Consider the following 16,627-nt stretch of genomic DNA (forward strand, 5'->3'; position numbering starts at 1 on the left):
TTCTGTCCACATTTGGCTTTCTCTCTGCGCAGCTGCATTTTCTCTCATTTACAGATCTCTTTTCCTCTCTGCAGATTTTGCCTTCCTCTTCCAACATTGCTATGACTGTCTCGTCTTCAGATTCTTCCAGATCTTTGGGCATGTTTGATGACTATTATTTGCTGCCCCTTCTGGCCACTGTAAATCTGTTTATATTAGTCAACCTCTACCCCAGAGCCCCCTTGCTGTTGGCATGGTATTTAAATTTTAAATAGATTTTTTATGCATTTGGGAAGTCCTTCCTGTTTCTCAATGCTTTGCCAAAATGAAGTGTACTGAAATAAGTGCAATTTGGCTGGGCCACAGTGCCAAATACAAATAATTTATTTTTAAGCTGGAACATCTGTTAAGATCATTTGACTTTGTGAATAGCACTTCTGAACTGCCTCAATCCAAGGATCGTGTTGTGCTTCACAGGTATTCAGTCGCGTGGCTTCTGCCACCTGCTTTTAAACACTGATGGAATAAACAAAGAGAAGTAAAGCATCAGAGCAACCCATCATAGTGATTTGGTTATCAGGCACCATTGCATTCATTAGCCTGTGATCCAATGTGGTCCAAATGTGATGTGTTTTCTGTGAATCACACATGCTCAACTCCATTGCAGATGTTCTCCCCATAAAAAGGACACACAAGTAAATCTAAGTAGAGAAACAAGTTAGCTTTTCTTTGCACTTAATATCACCTTCCTCTTCCCAGCTGTTTCTGCTCTAAGTCTATAAAATAGTGGCACAGTCCTCTAAAAGGATGTCATAGCATCTCCTGATTTTCTTGGAGCTATAAACCATGTTGCAGATAGGCCTGCAGATCCTTTTGTTATGCTGCTCTTGTGAAAAGGTTTTGTAGTGTAAAGTGACTGACCTTAATCTTTTCACTTTGGGAGCTGAAATTTTTTTCCCCTGAATCTTCTGGTTGTAAGACAGAGTCCATTTATATGTAAGATATAAGAATAGCCTGGCTCAGCAAGTCATTTAGAAAGACATTTGGTCAATGTAAAGGAGCAAGGGAAGGAGGGGGAAGGGATCCCCCTCGCCATTGTACCCTTTCGTCATGGTCACCTTGCGAGTGGGTCTCTGTGTCTAGGTGACAAAGGAGCAAGGGAATCAATGTAGGAACTATGTAAAACCTCACATATTGCAAGTATAGGCACGTTTATGTCTTACAGCATTATCAAAGCCCATCTTAACAATTTGCCTGAAATCCATCAATGTACCACAATCACAAATATATCAAAGACATTTTTTTTTTCGTGGCCATAGTCAGCATGTAAGATATAAAAGGCAGAGGACAAAGAGTCATCAAAAAAAAAAAAAAAAAAAAAAAAAAAAAAAAAAAAAAAAAAGAACTTGTTCATTTTACTCCAATCTGAGATACAAAGCAAAACCAGCACAGTGTTGTAGTTGTCTGTAAACCTTTTTTCTTCCCTTACAATGTGTGGCATTAGCCTCAAGAAGCAACTAATGCCCTCTCACAACTTTTTCTGTTACCCATCTGTATAGAGTGGAATACACAAAAATACCAAGTGCTCTCTAACCACATGGACTGATTCAACGTTTCCCACAGTACTGGTGGGATGTGGGAGCTTACCTTCACCCTATTGATGGAAAAGAGCTGGCAGCTGTCCTGTCCAAGCTTACATATCCAAACCAGAGCAGGACAGAGACTGATTAAAATGATTTTGTGTTCCTTTGCCCCATGCTGCTCAGTAGAAAACACTCCCAGCCAGGTCCCTGGTGCTGCTGTAAACTATTTGTGTTGTACCTCACAGATTTAAATGCTGTGGAAGCAGCCACTGTTGTACAAGGCTTGTGCCATAGCTTTTAGGGTGCCTGGTGCAGAGCAAAGGAGGCAAGCCAGGACGCGGCAGGACGTGGCTGATCTCAGTCTTTTGGAGAAATGTACAACTGCCAGGGGCAGTGACAGCCAGACAGAAGGGATTAAAAACAAGAAACAAGTGTCTAGTGAGACTACATTACAGTGCTGTGTTGTGTTTTTGTTGTTTTTTTTTTTTTTTTCTTTCCTTTTTTTTTTCTTTCCTTTTTTATTTTTTTGTTTTTCTCTGTTTGTTTTCCAGGTAAGGTAGGAAGAATTTAGTAATGCAGCCTCTAGGTTTTTCCGTAATACAAGAATCAGGTTGTATCGGATGCCCTGCCTTTTTCTTTATTAACAAGCAGGCTTGGTTTCTGCATTTCTAGTGAGGCTGCTCTGGATTGCAATGCCCACTACCAAGCCTGAGATTAGAGTCTGTTTTGTCCAACTTCCACTCGTAATAATGCTAGGGACACATATAACCTCTATTTGAGAGCATCCTTAGGGTCAGCCCCAGTAAAATGCTGCTACTATAAATATTTTTTTCAAGTTGAAGCAAAAGCCTGGGCTGGGGCCCTGAGCTCAGAGCCCCTGCGAGCCAAGGGCTTTCAGCCTGCGCCTGTCCTGTGCTGCCCCTCTGTGCCTTGCAGCCGGTTCACAAAAGCACAAGTTCTGGAAGGAAATGCATCATTTTTTGCCTTTAAATCCAGTAATCAGTGAGCACTTTCTTCTCAGAATCAGGGCACAAATGCAATGAGCAGAGAGCTCTCCACAGGAAATGGCTACATGATTTTTCTGGTCATTCGTGTTTTCAGGACAGCTTTGGTAGTGCAGTGCTGACCCTTCAGGGAAGAAGAGTGAGAGGCGGCTGGGCAGGGGGTTAGTTCTTGCTCAGCACATCTTTTGTGGTCATGGAAAACCACTGTATGACTACGCGGAGGTGTCACAGCAGACTGGGGCAGCCTGCAGGGAGTGAGCTGTGGTGGAAGCTGTGGGCAGGGGCTGGGGCCCAAAGCCCGCCTCAGGAGAACGGACCATGTCTGCAGCTCGGTGGTACGGCTCAGCTGCCACGGGCTGCAGATATTTGCTTCATTAACACATTTTCATTATTGGGGAAAAGAGAAAACATTAAGTGAAAATTCAGTGGAGGGCAAGAAGAACAACCTGTGTACCAAGCAAGTCCCATGGCAGGAAGCCAGCAGGCCATAGGGAAGGCAGAAGCCCTTCTGTTTCATGATATGGAGATTTTCACTGGCTTGCAGATCCAGTTGTTGTGTTTTTTTTTATCATTATGATTTAATTAGGGGCAGCAGTAAAGAGGGAAACTACTGAGGGTGTTATGCAGGCTTTCCTTTCAGAGCCACAGACGAGCCCCATTAACCTCTGGCACTGCCGTGATGCCCTCACAGACCAGTACATGTGTCCCCACAGACTTCCTCCGACAGCCAGCCCTCACCTTGTGGACCTTCCCAACAAAGCTGTGAAATCAGACAGAGCATGGTAGATTGAACTGGAGAGTGTTAGGAGTGCGATCTGCAAAGCAGAAGGGGAATCACTGCGAGGGGAGGCATCTCCCAGCCCTCGCCTCCCTATCGGCGTCCCTCCCTCTCCAGGCATTTGGTGGCTCCTCTAGTAGCAGGCTGGCATTTTGCAGTGGGTAGATGGCCTGCCCTCTATCAAGCAGCTTGTGGAGCCCACCTAGCCTGTGCTAAGATGCCTGTCCTGTGCTAAAGAGCCTCACCAGATGAAATCATTTTCATCAAAGCAGGCCACAGTGCCGGCTGCTCGGCAGTGGGCAGCGGCTGATGAGCGAGACGAGGCCATGAAGCAGCAGAGAGGTACGGGATTTGTGCTAAGGCTTCGGGACTGCCTTAAATCTCAGACATCTGCCAGTGTAAGTACGGCTGAATCGCTGGATAATTCTGCTGGTGGCGCTCCTGGGAACACCCGGCCTGAGCAGAACAATTTTGAAGGAAATTACATGAGCTGGGATTTAGTGTTGTCTCTTTAGCTCGTGGAAGAGATAATCTGGCCCATTTAATGTGTAACAAAATTTGCTCCGTTTCACAGGCGTAAGGACGTAGTTTTGCCTTGAGAAAGCAATAGTAAATGACTCTGAAGTCCTGCTGTCACTCGTTCACTGAGCTGCTGTAATGCAGAGTGGCAAGGTCTGTTTTCTGGGTCTGCTTTCTACATCTAAGTAACACTCTTTATAAAGAACCCCGCTTAGTCTTATGACAAAATTCCTCTAGTGTGACACAGAAAAGCATTGACATCATTCTTTAAGGCTGTAGAATTTATGGCACAGTTAATTATTAATTTGGCTGGCATTTGTAAAGTAGAAGGGAGTTCTTGTGCTTTTAGGCCATGCTCTCAGTGTGTAAATCTCTTGTATGGCTGCCATAATAATATTCCTGCAGCTATGTTGTCACCTATTGTAATTTTTCTGCTAATAAGAAAATTTAAACTAACCAGGAATCCTAAATTTGGAGACTAGTTGTTTATTTCAAATATACTCTAGAGAAATAATAATGCAGTTCTGCTCTGAATTTAATTTAAACAGGAACAGGCAAAACAAATCTCTGCGGAGGGCATTTGACAATAATAAAATATTTCTCCCAGCGGGTGAGCTGGTAGCAATTGTATTGTTGCCATCAAAGCTCACGTTTCAGCAGGTCATTACCATCATAACAAGCCCTTGGACCAACTGGCATGGACATGCAACATTGAGCTCCTGATGGGCACATTATTTCAGACCTTTAACTTCATGGAGAACAAGACAAATACTCCTGGGAACCGAGGATTATATTTTGAAATTCCTTTCTTTTCTGTTCTGCTTAATAATAAGATTCTGCGTGTAATCAATCTACCACCACTTGCTTTTTTATATTAACAGAGATTGTAAGAAACTGGGCTCAATAATCTGAATGCTAAGGAAGAATGGCTTTTAATCTTAACAAAATGGTAACAATTAGCACAGTCAGGATGCATCAACGCAAACACTTTTGAACACTTGTGAATAAAAACTGTTAAGAACAAGTAAATGTATCCATATTCTTTCCTGTGCTTAGTTTTCTTGTTTGTTTGTTTTAAATAGCACAGACTCAAGGAGGAAGTTTGTGAATTGTATGCTAGAGGAGAGACAATCTATACACACAGAATCAGCAGCTTATCAGACAGGAAAAACACACTCCTTGTGATGCAGCTATTGCAGCCAGGCTGTATAACGAAGGATATAGTAATTAGCAAAGTGCCTCATGAAATCAGAGACCTACATTACACTAGAAAGACAAAATACAACGTAAAGGGGGGAGCGCAAGAAAAAAGAATATCTGTTAAGGAGAATGAACAGCCTCTGTAGAAAAACTAAATAGGAATTCAGAAAACAGATGAAGGCTTTCCCTATCTTCCTTTCTTAAGTTTAGGGCAGAAGCCTGGATAAGTAATGGTCAAAACAAAACGAGAAAAAAGGAAAACGAAGAGGAAAAGAGGAAAAGGTAGAAGAAAAAAAAAAAAAGAAAAAAAAAAGAAAAAAAAAAAAAAAAAGGACATGCTTTCTGCTGAATGAGCCTTTTTTTTTTTAGGCTATTGCCAGGTGATCCCACAGGAGGACATTTAGAGTGCTACAGCATGGGAGCTTGTACCCCTAAGGGCAATATTCCCAAATTATTATCCAAATCTGTCTTTTTTGTTTGACTTTTCTTTTTTTTTTTTTTTTTTTCATTTTAACTTCTATTTGCATTTCAGCGGCATTGGCACTGTGTATTAAGAAGCCCACAGAACTGCACATGTAATAGCATTGATTGCTGCAGGATTTTTATTCCTTTTCCATCTCTAAGAAAGGATCAGCTGGAGAGACCACCACAAACTACTTTTTATTGGTGCTTGCCAGACCCTTTCACACTGCAAACCCACAAGGTCAACAAAACAACCACCCGAACAAAAACGAGATCAAATCAAGTGAGGCGATTTCTTGGATGCGAAGCTCCGAAGAACACTCAGAGCCCCTCAGAAATCCTGTGCCATTCAGTAGCCACCTCGGCACGCGGCACAGTTTCCTTTTGCATCAATATTGACGGCATTGGCCAGCTTGCGTGTGCAGACGGTGCCAGGGTAACAGCGTGGGAGGAGAGGAGCGCTCGGTGGCCAGCCTGACGTGGGGACAGGGACAGACGCCCGTCAAGCTGGCTGCCACGGTGGCAAAGCCATGCTTCTACACGGGGCTGGCGTGTCTTATTTGGGGAGGGGGGTGGGCATGCAGACTGTGTCAGTAGAAATCTCGTTTTGCTGAGATGAGCCATAGCCACCACGGGAGCACTCTGTCGGTTTGCCAGTCTCTGTATTTTAGTAAAGTGGCCTTGCTGCAGCCGCACTTTAGGTCTTTAGCGCTGGATAGCGAGCGGTAGCAGCACATGCTGGTTGAGCTACTAATGCCACTGCCCCAAGCCCTTTCTTTGCTTTCAAGATTTCGTAGCTATTTTCATAGTTTAGAGAGGTTTGTGCTCCTAGCCAAATTCCCCACAGATACTTAGGAAAACGTTTCTGCCTACCTAAACACTTCCAGTGGGTTTCTATCCACTTCCTGGCTTTGCTGCAAAGACAGGGCAAGGTTTTAAAAGAAAAAAAAAAAAAAGAAAAAAGAAAGAAAAAAAAATGTAAAAAGAAAAAAACTATAACTCAATCAACTCTGCAGACTTGCATCCCTCAAAGTCGCTGTATTTCACTGTTCCCTGTATTTTCCCTCCTATGTTTTCTCTTCCATAATGTTAGATTTATGATAGTACAGTGCTGCATGAGCCCCTGATGAAAAGTGCTACAGAAATGCTAATTAAGATTTTTTAAATTGTATGTGAGAGTAGGTGCAATCCTGTGCTGAGGGAGACTAAGCACCACTGTTGACAAATACCTTTCTTTCCCCTTTCTGCGTGAGAAATTGCAACATCCCTTTTTTCACTCTTAAGGCATGGTGCAATATTAGTTTTCCTTTGAAGAGCTACTTTGCAATAATTCAAAATCAGAAGACTGAAGAGGAGTGAAAAGCAGCTCTGTGCATTGTGCGTCTATGCACAAATGCCTGCGTACACATGCACACACCACTGTCAACACTAACATCTTCCTTTAAAGTCCTTAAACTTCCTATTGTTCTGCTGCTCCTTTAACTGAAAACCCCAATTATTAGTACAGTTAAAATATAGACAGTCCTAACAGCAGTAAAGCGATCCCCTCCCATTCCGAGGCGTTTTAGTACCAGAAGCCCGCGACGCACAAAGAGCCCCTGGTAGCTCCTGCCCCCAGGTGTCACGCTGCTCGGTAGCCTTTGTGTCATCGGCCAAAATCTCCAGAGAATGGCCAGCAGCGAAGGTGAGAAACATGTTGGCACACACAATGACAAAATATTATCAAGACAAGCTAAAAAGCAAGAAAAGCACACATTAGCACTTTTGTGATGGTTCCAGAAGGGTCCACAGGCAGCACCGGCTGACCCCGAGCAATCGGGGCTGCAGCCTTTCAGATGCAAGAGGCTGCAAGGCCACTTACTGTCGGATTTGAACCATGCTGGTTAACCCCTTTGGATCTTGAAGACTTATCGGTGCTCTTCATTAACACCAATCTATATTATCGCTCCCGTGGCTGTTTACTTCCATTCAGAAAAGCTGGATCAAATTGATACAGATTTCTTTTTTCTTTTTATTACCCAAACACACAAAAGGAATCTCCTACGGCAGGAAATGAATGATAGACTCGCTTGTTGATGAGAAAGCAAATAAGTACCTCCAGATGATATTAATGTGATCTTAAAATAGTGGGAAAGTTTTCTTTTATGACATTGACAGAGAGGCAATGATTTTGAGTAATGCAGGTTGATGTGAAGATGCTTTAAGATTAAATAAGTGCTATATAAAGGCCTGTCAGCCTGAATTCTAATGTGCTATGAGACATTTTGCATACTCTTAAATATGCAAAATGTCTTGTACCACACTGGAATTCATTCTGACAAGGCTTTATATAGCATTTATTTACACTCATATTGTACTTCGAGGGAAGAGGGGTAATGCTTGCTACTCTTTGAATGGAAGTAACAAAAGGTAATGCTAATTGGTTTGTTTCCTTCTTAGAAAAAGAAAATAAAACCAAAAAAACCCCACAACACAAAAAATAAAATAAAAGCAATCAAAAGTGGAAGCTTGTTTAATATTGCTCTACCATCATCCTGAAAGGCATAATAATTTGAGTTACACATCTGAACTGATTGGAGTTACAGAATCATATCTCCTTTTTGCATTTAACAATATATACAATATAAAATAAATACATTTACACAAATGGACATTGGTTGGAGCACACGGTATGATACACATCACAAAAATATACAGTTGATTGCTATACAGATGTGAAGCCCATCTACAGCTATAGACATGTTTGTTTTTATTTTTTGTTTTGTTTCGCTTTTTAACTACTGGCTATTATGCAACTCCTGGATTATTATAAGCAGTTTAATTTTTTTTGTCCTTTTGCGATCTTTGCACGATAAGACTGCCATAAAATGTTTTCCTAGGCAGGTAAACAGAGACGCTTAAATAATTAAAATACAATCACCAACACCCATTTTCTCTTCTATAAGAAAAATAGCAGTTTTAATTTTTTATATCTTTTTATGTTATCATTTAAATGCAAAATAGTGGAATAAATACAACAATCTGATCTGATTGAAACAAATGTGTAACTTCTGGGAGTTACACAATCATATTGCTTTAAATAAGAAAAAATTAAAAAATGAAGCAAAAATAGAAATTAAATTGTTATGGCTAAAACATACACCCTTTGAAATTTTCCCAACACTTCACATTAAGTAAGTGGTCTTGAAAGAACTCTTCTCCAGCAAGGTTTAAGATGAACAATATTATAAAGCCCGTGCAGTTCTTTTAGCTATATTTCAGGTAATGCTTTTACAGTCTTGAGATACTTGTTCTTTTGCAGCTCCAAAATATTACTGAAAACGAAAACTAAAATTTGCACCGTGTGCCTTTAACACATCTCCATTTTTTTTGTGTTTTTTTTTTTTTTTGTATATTTCTAGTCAATTGGCTTTTGACCCTGAAGCCCAAGTTCTTTAATGTGATACAGCAAAAACAATATTTATATTATATATTTATATATATATAGTGTACTTGAACAGTAGCAACTTAAACCCTGCACAAACTTTCTGGAAAATAAACTTTTTTTTTGCACTCTTACATATATAAATAATCTTATAGAATCAGCACCTTTTTCCCAGGAGTTGTATTTTTTTTTGACATTTTTTAAAAAGGGATGTGCCAATTTCTGAACTCCTATCACAGCTATAAATTTCAAGTTATTGACCATCTGAATGAATTGCTAATGAAGATTTATCTAGAATCACACTACAGTCACTTCTCTACTGAGAAAACACAATCTACAATATAGTCCCATATAGCTAATGATAGATACACAGTTTTTTTTCTTTTTTTTTTTTTTCTAGCACAAGGCTGATGGAGCATCAGCCCATTGTTATTTTGTTTAAAGCACACAACGTAGCAATAGTTTTGGAAACTTGTCCGCACCAAAAAAGTTTTGCAACAACACAGAGCGAGTTAATAACAACATCTGAGAGATGATTGAATAAAAGCTATATTTACAGCGTTTAAAAATTAGACTTATCTATAATCTTGAAATATTCAAAGTTTTATTTCTAAGCTATACATTGGTATTCTATAATAAACTGTTACAGAAATTATCCCTTGTTTTGAAAATATTATGATTTCGACGTGTATCTGATCATAACGAGTATTTGTTTGGAGTTTCGATCTCTTAATTATTACTAGGAAGAACCTTATTACCGGTAAGGAATAGAATATACTACTGTAATCTCCTGAGGAATTGTACATCCAATATTGTCTCTAATTCTACCCTGTGTCTATAAGCACACACCACAAGAATCCAAACACCACAAGAAGAACAAGACAACAGTCTTTGAATGCAACATAAAAATTCAGAAAAGCACAGCAAACATGAAACATTGAAAAGCTGAACTACATTTCTTTTGTTTGTTAGGATTACAATTTTAATTACATCTGTGTACATAGAATAAGGATGTTCACATAGTACAGGGAGCAGCTACTAACACTGGTACATTGGTATAGCATTTGATGGAGGTTATTGTTTATTGGTTATTTAGCGACTGTAGTTTTCTGGGGGCATCTAATTGGTTTATACATTAGATTACACCTCTTAACAGTCTTGAAACTGACTGACTTTCATGCTGTGACAATACTGGTTGAAAAGCACATATACTGGTTTAGCTACTTGTTAACAATTGCAATTTACAAAATAAAATCTAAATCAATAAATAAGGTATAGAAGTGTTAAATTGTTGAATTTGGTCAGAAGTCTACTACTCTGATTTCTTAATTTTGCAGACATTGGCAGTTGCCTTATTGCCTCTAAGCTACTATCGGTTCTGAGGGTTCTCCTGTGTGTAAGGTTATAATTTTGCAAACAGGCAGTATCTCATTCATTGACAACTGAAGCAGTTAGAAATCACACAGCAACTATACCTCTGTACAGTCGCTGTCTCCTACACCTTTATAGATTGGTACTTGACATGGAGTATTTAAATGTTAGACTACTCAGATATACGGTAGGTGTAATCTAATCCTTTGAGTCAGTGAACATTTAGTTATAAACTGGAGCTCATGTTAAGAAACTGGATGTTTTGGACCAGACTGGCACACAACATAAATTGCATCCGTGATAATATGCACCTTCCCTTCAACTATTGCTTTAGTAAGATAAATTCCCACATTAATAAATGGCTGAAAACTGGTAAAGCTGGTACAAAAAAATCTCCGTTAGTAAGAAGAAACAAAACATTTAAAAAAATCTTCCTTCAGGATTCATTTGTCCTTCATTATTGTTCATCATTGTTCAAGCCAGCACAAAAATGCAGTATTTCTTTCTCTTTAGTATTGCATGAATGAATAAAGCTTAAACTATTCCCTGAAAAAGTTACATTGTAGCTAACCTAAGAAATATCTGGAAGACTTGAAAAAACAATTAAGGAATCAAATGGCTGTAACTGATCTAGATGGAAAATGCAATGATAAGAAGCAGCCGATGCATCGTCGCTTAGTCGTCTAATTAGAGACTGCTCCTATGAAATCTAATACTGCATTCAGTCAGTTCATCGTGTTGTACTGTACTGCTAGGTACGGTGGTTCTCTCTTTGATTCCTTTGTCATTGGGGACATTATGGTTCATAATAAGTTCACTGGCATCCATATTATGGATTTCCATCCTTTGGCAGGCCTGGCTTCCATCTCTCTTCAATTAGAGACCTCTTTTAAAAAGTTCAGCAGCAAAGGAAAAAGAGAAAAGGAAAAAGGAAAGGAAAGAACAGAAAGGAAAAGAGAGAAAAGGAAAAGGAAAAACTGCATCAGAAAGACACAGAAGAAAAAGTTGAAAGCTGCTTCACAGTCTTGCTGCTAAATATCAGTGCAGTCATTTTTTCCTTAATTAAACACTAAGTTTCTTTGCCATTATTATCCTGTTTATTTTCCCTTTTTTTTTTTTTTTTTTTTTTTTTTTTAAAACGTGCATGATGGGAAAGCCCCATGATGCTTTAGTCAGACCTTGGCCTCCAGCATTTCCAAAAAAAGTTTGTGCATGGGGACTTTGCCTTCCAGTTTGATGTTGTAGAAATGCTGCACAGCCTTGGTGGAGGTTTGCCTCAGAAGTGGGAGAGTCATCAACATCTTGCCAGCGCGACGTGGGTCTTCCATGTGCTGTCCGGCCTCGTAATCCTGCAGAGCCTCGTGTAAGACGTCCTGAAGTTTCTGCACTGCCTCAACATCCTCTATGTGCATTGAGTCTGCAAAACAAAGGAGCAACAAGAGGTTTCAGTTTGGTGTGCCACAAAGTCAGGTAACCCAGTGGCTGCACAGCTCTTTCACTGGTGCTGTCCTCTTTTACAGAGGAGGAAGATAATTACCCACTTATTTCTGTATCGACCTTCAGAACACTATCCGGAACCACAGCGGAGCTACAAATGTATAATTAACTCTTGGGTAAGTAATCCTTCTCCTCATCCTCCTCAAACTAGGAAAACGGTCGCCTGAGCTGCTCCATAAACCACCTCTTACAGTTACTGCGTCAAAGAAATTACAGCGCCAAAGGGCAAATGGCTGTACGAGCTGAAGTCCGCATTTTATCAGGGATGCAAGAATGACTGCCCCGTTATGTGAAAGCTTGGTAGACTTCTGCGGCAGGCTCCGAGGCTGAGGGATTGGAAGCTGTGGTCGTTACCCGCTGGCCGGTGGTGCTCATGGCTACATAAAAATGACAGGATTAGGACCACTTCACTGACACGAGGGAAAGGAGGGTTTGATGTGGTTTCCTGATAGGCTTAGCAAAGTTTTTCTCCCTCTGGCATGTTCACATAGAGAGGCAACACTTAACATGGTCCTGAGCAGCTTTTGCTCTATCAAGTTAACATTTCCTACTAGGTGTAATCCTTTCCTCCTACTCACTCGGAGGATGCTTCATCTTGTTGTTGTTGGTATTCTGCTTTTTTTTTTTAATCACTCAAAGCAAGCACCTCATCCTGTACCTTTCCAGGTGAGATGTTTTGGTGGTGTAAGTATTGAGTGAGAAGCCCAGACAAAATGCACACCAGGAACTAAACTAAGCTGCTACATGACCTGGAAAGATTAAAGCAATGGAAGTGTGAAATAAAAAGAAAAGATCTAACTGAAATAACTGTAAAACCCTAAACAGCATAAATACAAAAGGGGAAGATGTCCCTGAGAACACGCAGTTACTGGACCATGCTGAGATGACTTCAGACGAGCAGCCCTAATTCTCTGACTTTTATGTAATCATAAATGCCAAAGAAAAAGCGATGTGGTCCAAAGAGAGGTGAACGCAAGTAAGGAAGAACAGCCATTTGTGAAATAGGCCGCCAAACACCCCTGATCAGCTACCAGAATTGGGATTTTGGCCCGTGGACTTACATAAAATTTAAATAAAGCACAATATGCGAACTGCTGCAAGGGGGTGCATGTCCTAGGGACACTGCGTGACCTTAGCACAAGGTGAAGCTGGGACAGTGAATCCATGGCTGCGTTAGGGCATCTCCTTGAAAAACCTAGTTAATACAATGCTTGCTTTGCACCTTGCAGATTTTTTTTGATTATTTTTTTTTTTTTTTTGAATAAAGCTCCTGCTCTCAGGCAGAACAGTGACTGAGAAGTTGGACAGGGAAGAACCCACTTCCAGAAATGTTTCCAGCTCCTGTACTAAGCAGCTATGATGCACTAGATGAGCGCGGGCATCATGCTTTTCCCCTGTTGATGACAACAGCAACAAATTTTCCACATGCCTCAAATACTTGAATTATATTCTGAGAATGAAGATGCATCTAAGATTTATCTCCTGAAAGCTTACATATAACTACTTCTTCAAACAATTAGGCTGGATAGTAAATACCTCTCTTTTTTAAACACAAACATATGAAACCAAAACACGAACCAGTAAGTAACAGGTTAACCAAAATGTTCCAGCTTCTATTGTCAAAACAAATGTGCAAATTGAAAAGAAAAAAAAAAAAAGTTACAGCTCCTGCTCTAAAACAGACACTTAATTATATACAAGTTTGGATCATTTAGCACGTTTTATTGATTCTGATGACAGTTTATCTGTTAATTACACATAATGGAGTCCTATGGGAATTTCACGTTTAATAATTCTGAGTCTTAGCGGATACATGCTCTAGGAAGCATGCAGTGAGACATACGCTGCAGGGATGTGATACTGCACATCGAGGTGCACTGTGCTGAAAGCAGAGAAACCAAAAAATATCTCTCTTAGGGAAAAAGAGGGCTACACCATTTTAAGAAAGATGCCAGGGAAATGGTACCTCTAGCAAAATTTACTTCTAATTAATGTGAGCCCATTCCTCAAATCCATACATTTTTGATAGTCTTCTAATATGGCAATTCTATTAAATAATTCTGTGTCAATAAAAGAAAATCCCTGAATCCTGTATCCTACAAACAGAATGTAATCAATACAGAGATGCTAACACACACACAGACAAACGTGACAAATGTCTTAAGCAAGGTGTCCAATCACTGGGCTTAATTTGGAATACAAACACCAAACAAATTGGCTTCATTGCTCCTCTACTCTTCACCAAGTCCTCAGATATTCACAGTTGTGGTACAGAGCACGGGTAGGATGGGCTACTCCAAATCATTTTCCACACACCATGCACACTTTGTGCAGAAATGACATAGCTTTTCCTCCTCTCTCCAAGCCCACAGTGCAGGGCCAGGTGTATAGACAACCCAGAAATGTTAGGAGCATGGGATAGGAGCATTTTAGCAGCAAGAAAATTCTTGGCAGGTCAAAGGCTGATTCTTCCAGAAAAACAGTTTTACACCATGCTGCATAGAGAGACAGGTCTTTCTGGAGCACCTGACCATAAATGTTCAGCTTTTAACCTTGTATAAAGTTTGTCTGGTTCTTCCCAGAACCAACGTTTACAACTGAGCTTGGAAATACATGGATGGAGTCCGGATGTGACCGTACAGCATCCCTCTGGTAAACAGAGCAATTGCTGATGTGCAAGAGGAACAGCAGTAAAACGTTTAATATATTTGTTGCTGTCTTTGAAATCCATGGTCCGGCGCTTCGAAACCCAAACCCAGGCAAATAGATCTGAGAATGGCACAGGAAATGGAATGAGAAAAAACAGTGGGGAGAGAGGCACTTACAGCCAGTGACTACAACTTCAAACTATTCCCTTAAAACTGCGATTTGGCTTGGAAGATTTAAAAATGATTTAATCAAATTACTATGATAATTTAACTTTCCATTTACAGAAAAGATTCAAACTCATTTCAGCTTTACCCATTCTAGGGGCTGCTAATGTTTAAATGCAAACTCACTAAATCTATGCTATTTAATTAGACGATGATTCAGCTCGCAGATTGCTCAGGAAAATATTAATCTCTACAAATATACTTCTTCAAGTTTTAGCCTTGGAGTTTGGAACTTCCACTTTACTCCAGATATTAAGCGAATGTAGATCTTAATCCCTCAGGCGTAAGCCTTTGAAAATAAGGAAAATGGTTGAAAATGCTGAACTAGCCAAGGGGAAAAGAAGAGGAAAAATAAAAGAAAAGAAATCTTTGCAGTAACTACAGACTGGAAGACACTGAAGTGAATTCAGAGCAGGTTAACTTGTCGCTGGTAAGTCCAGTCCACACTCATAAGAGAGGGCAATGTCAACAAGCACTGCTAGAATTTAAGGAAAAACAGCCTCGTGCAACAATCCAGAAATAAAGAAATAATTCCACAGACTATATGAAATTAAATTCTAAGTTATGTACAAAATTTTGAATGTTCTTTCTATACCAAGAAAAAAACAGATTTTTTTTTTTTAAGTGGCTTCAATTGTATTCTACACAGGTAATTAGGAAACCTATACCTAGATGTAAACACTTGAAAATTAGTACCTTTCTAAAGAATGAAAATAAACGGGGTAATTTGATAGTATTGTCATTTGGAAGCAAGCAAGATTTGATATTAAGAACCCTGCAAAAAAAGCATACCAGGCTAGTGTTCGCCAGACACAAGACTCATTGATACAAGACTGCTGAAAACATGAGATGTAAATCCAAGGGGAGGGAAAAGGTTTTGATCAGTGCCCCAGTGCAATGGGGGAGGGTGAGATCAACAAGTTAGGGCATGGACTCATTGAGCTCTGCTTTGAGAGTCTCTTTTTATCCTTGCAAACACGTTGTTTCACCATCACAGCATGGGAAAACAGAATTGCACCTCTTCTGACCAGCCCCACAGAAAGCCAATTGATTGCATCATTGTGCAGAAATGAGAGAAAAACAGAGTTCTCATCTAAGAGAAACACTGCAAGGTCCAGATACAAATTGAGATTACAATCTACCTCGTTTAAAATTCAAGCTTCATCTCAAATGCAGCAAACAAACATCCGGGCCACCCAGGAATAATTCAGAACACAGCACAAAGGGGAAGAACTAGCTGAAGTTTGGAAAGCACCTGAAATGAGGGCAAGGAGACCTCTCCAAATACTGCTCTCAGGAAAGATAGAGGCTGGTATGTTTGCATAGTGTATATAACATACATCAGTAAGAAGAAACCAGAGGAAACCCAGGGGTCTCAAGTGAAGTATTTCTTCACGTCTGAAAATTCAGGCAGCATAAAGCAAGAAATTATTACAGTGAATCAAGCAGCAGGGAGTATGCAGCAGTGAACACACACATTAAGATGCTGATAAAGCACATCAGAGGGGCAAATATCAACAAGTAGAGCAAGGTACTTGAAAGATAGCAATCACAGTGACATCTGTGGTTCCATACAGAAGAGTAGCTCACAAACTAAAAAAGGATAAATCAGGTTAGGGAGTTGCTGGATGATGGAAGAACTGGAGATGAAGAGCAAGAACAGTACACAATGTTTTTGACTTTAAGGAGAACAGTTCCCCTTTAACTGAGGGGAAAAGAATCATAATCTGGGCTATGTCTGAAATAAAATGGAAGTATTTTTGGATGATATTGCCAATCCAAAAAAAAAACCAAAACAAAACAAAAAACACCACAAAAATCACCACAGTGTTCACATGGGAGAGATTCTTTCAAGATTACAGATGTCCATCCTGTCCTGCCTGAAATGTGAGACATTTACAGAGGAGAACTTGCATTTCTGCAAAGTGCTTGTCCAC

At 40.0% G+C, this 16,627-nt stretch overlaps 1 protein-coding gene across 23 annotated transcripts in view; it reads right to left on the bottom strand.

The window, feature by feature from the left end:
- Positions 1–8,019: 8,019 nt before the first annotated feature.
- Positions 8,020–16,627, bottom strand: part of ESRRG (estrogen related receptor gamma) — a 405,024-nt gene continuing 396,416 nt past the window's right edge. For all 23 annotated transcript variants that reach the window (XM_068675998.1, XM_068675996.1, XM_068676009.1 and 20 more), the window contains one exon: positions 8,020–11,737. In XM_068675998.1, the coding sequence (XP_068532099.1) occupies positions 11,493–11,737 (245 nt within the window). In that variant the 3' untranslated portion in view covers positions 8,020–11,492. The remainder of the gene's footprint in view (positions 11,738–16,627) is intronic.

This window comes from Anas acuta, chromosome 3 (assembly GCF_963932015.1).
Source record: "Anas acuta chromosome 3, bAnaAcu1.1, whole genome shotgun sequence".
NCBI lineage: Eukaryota > Metazoa > Chordata > Aves > Anseriformes > Anatidae > Anas > Anas acuta.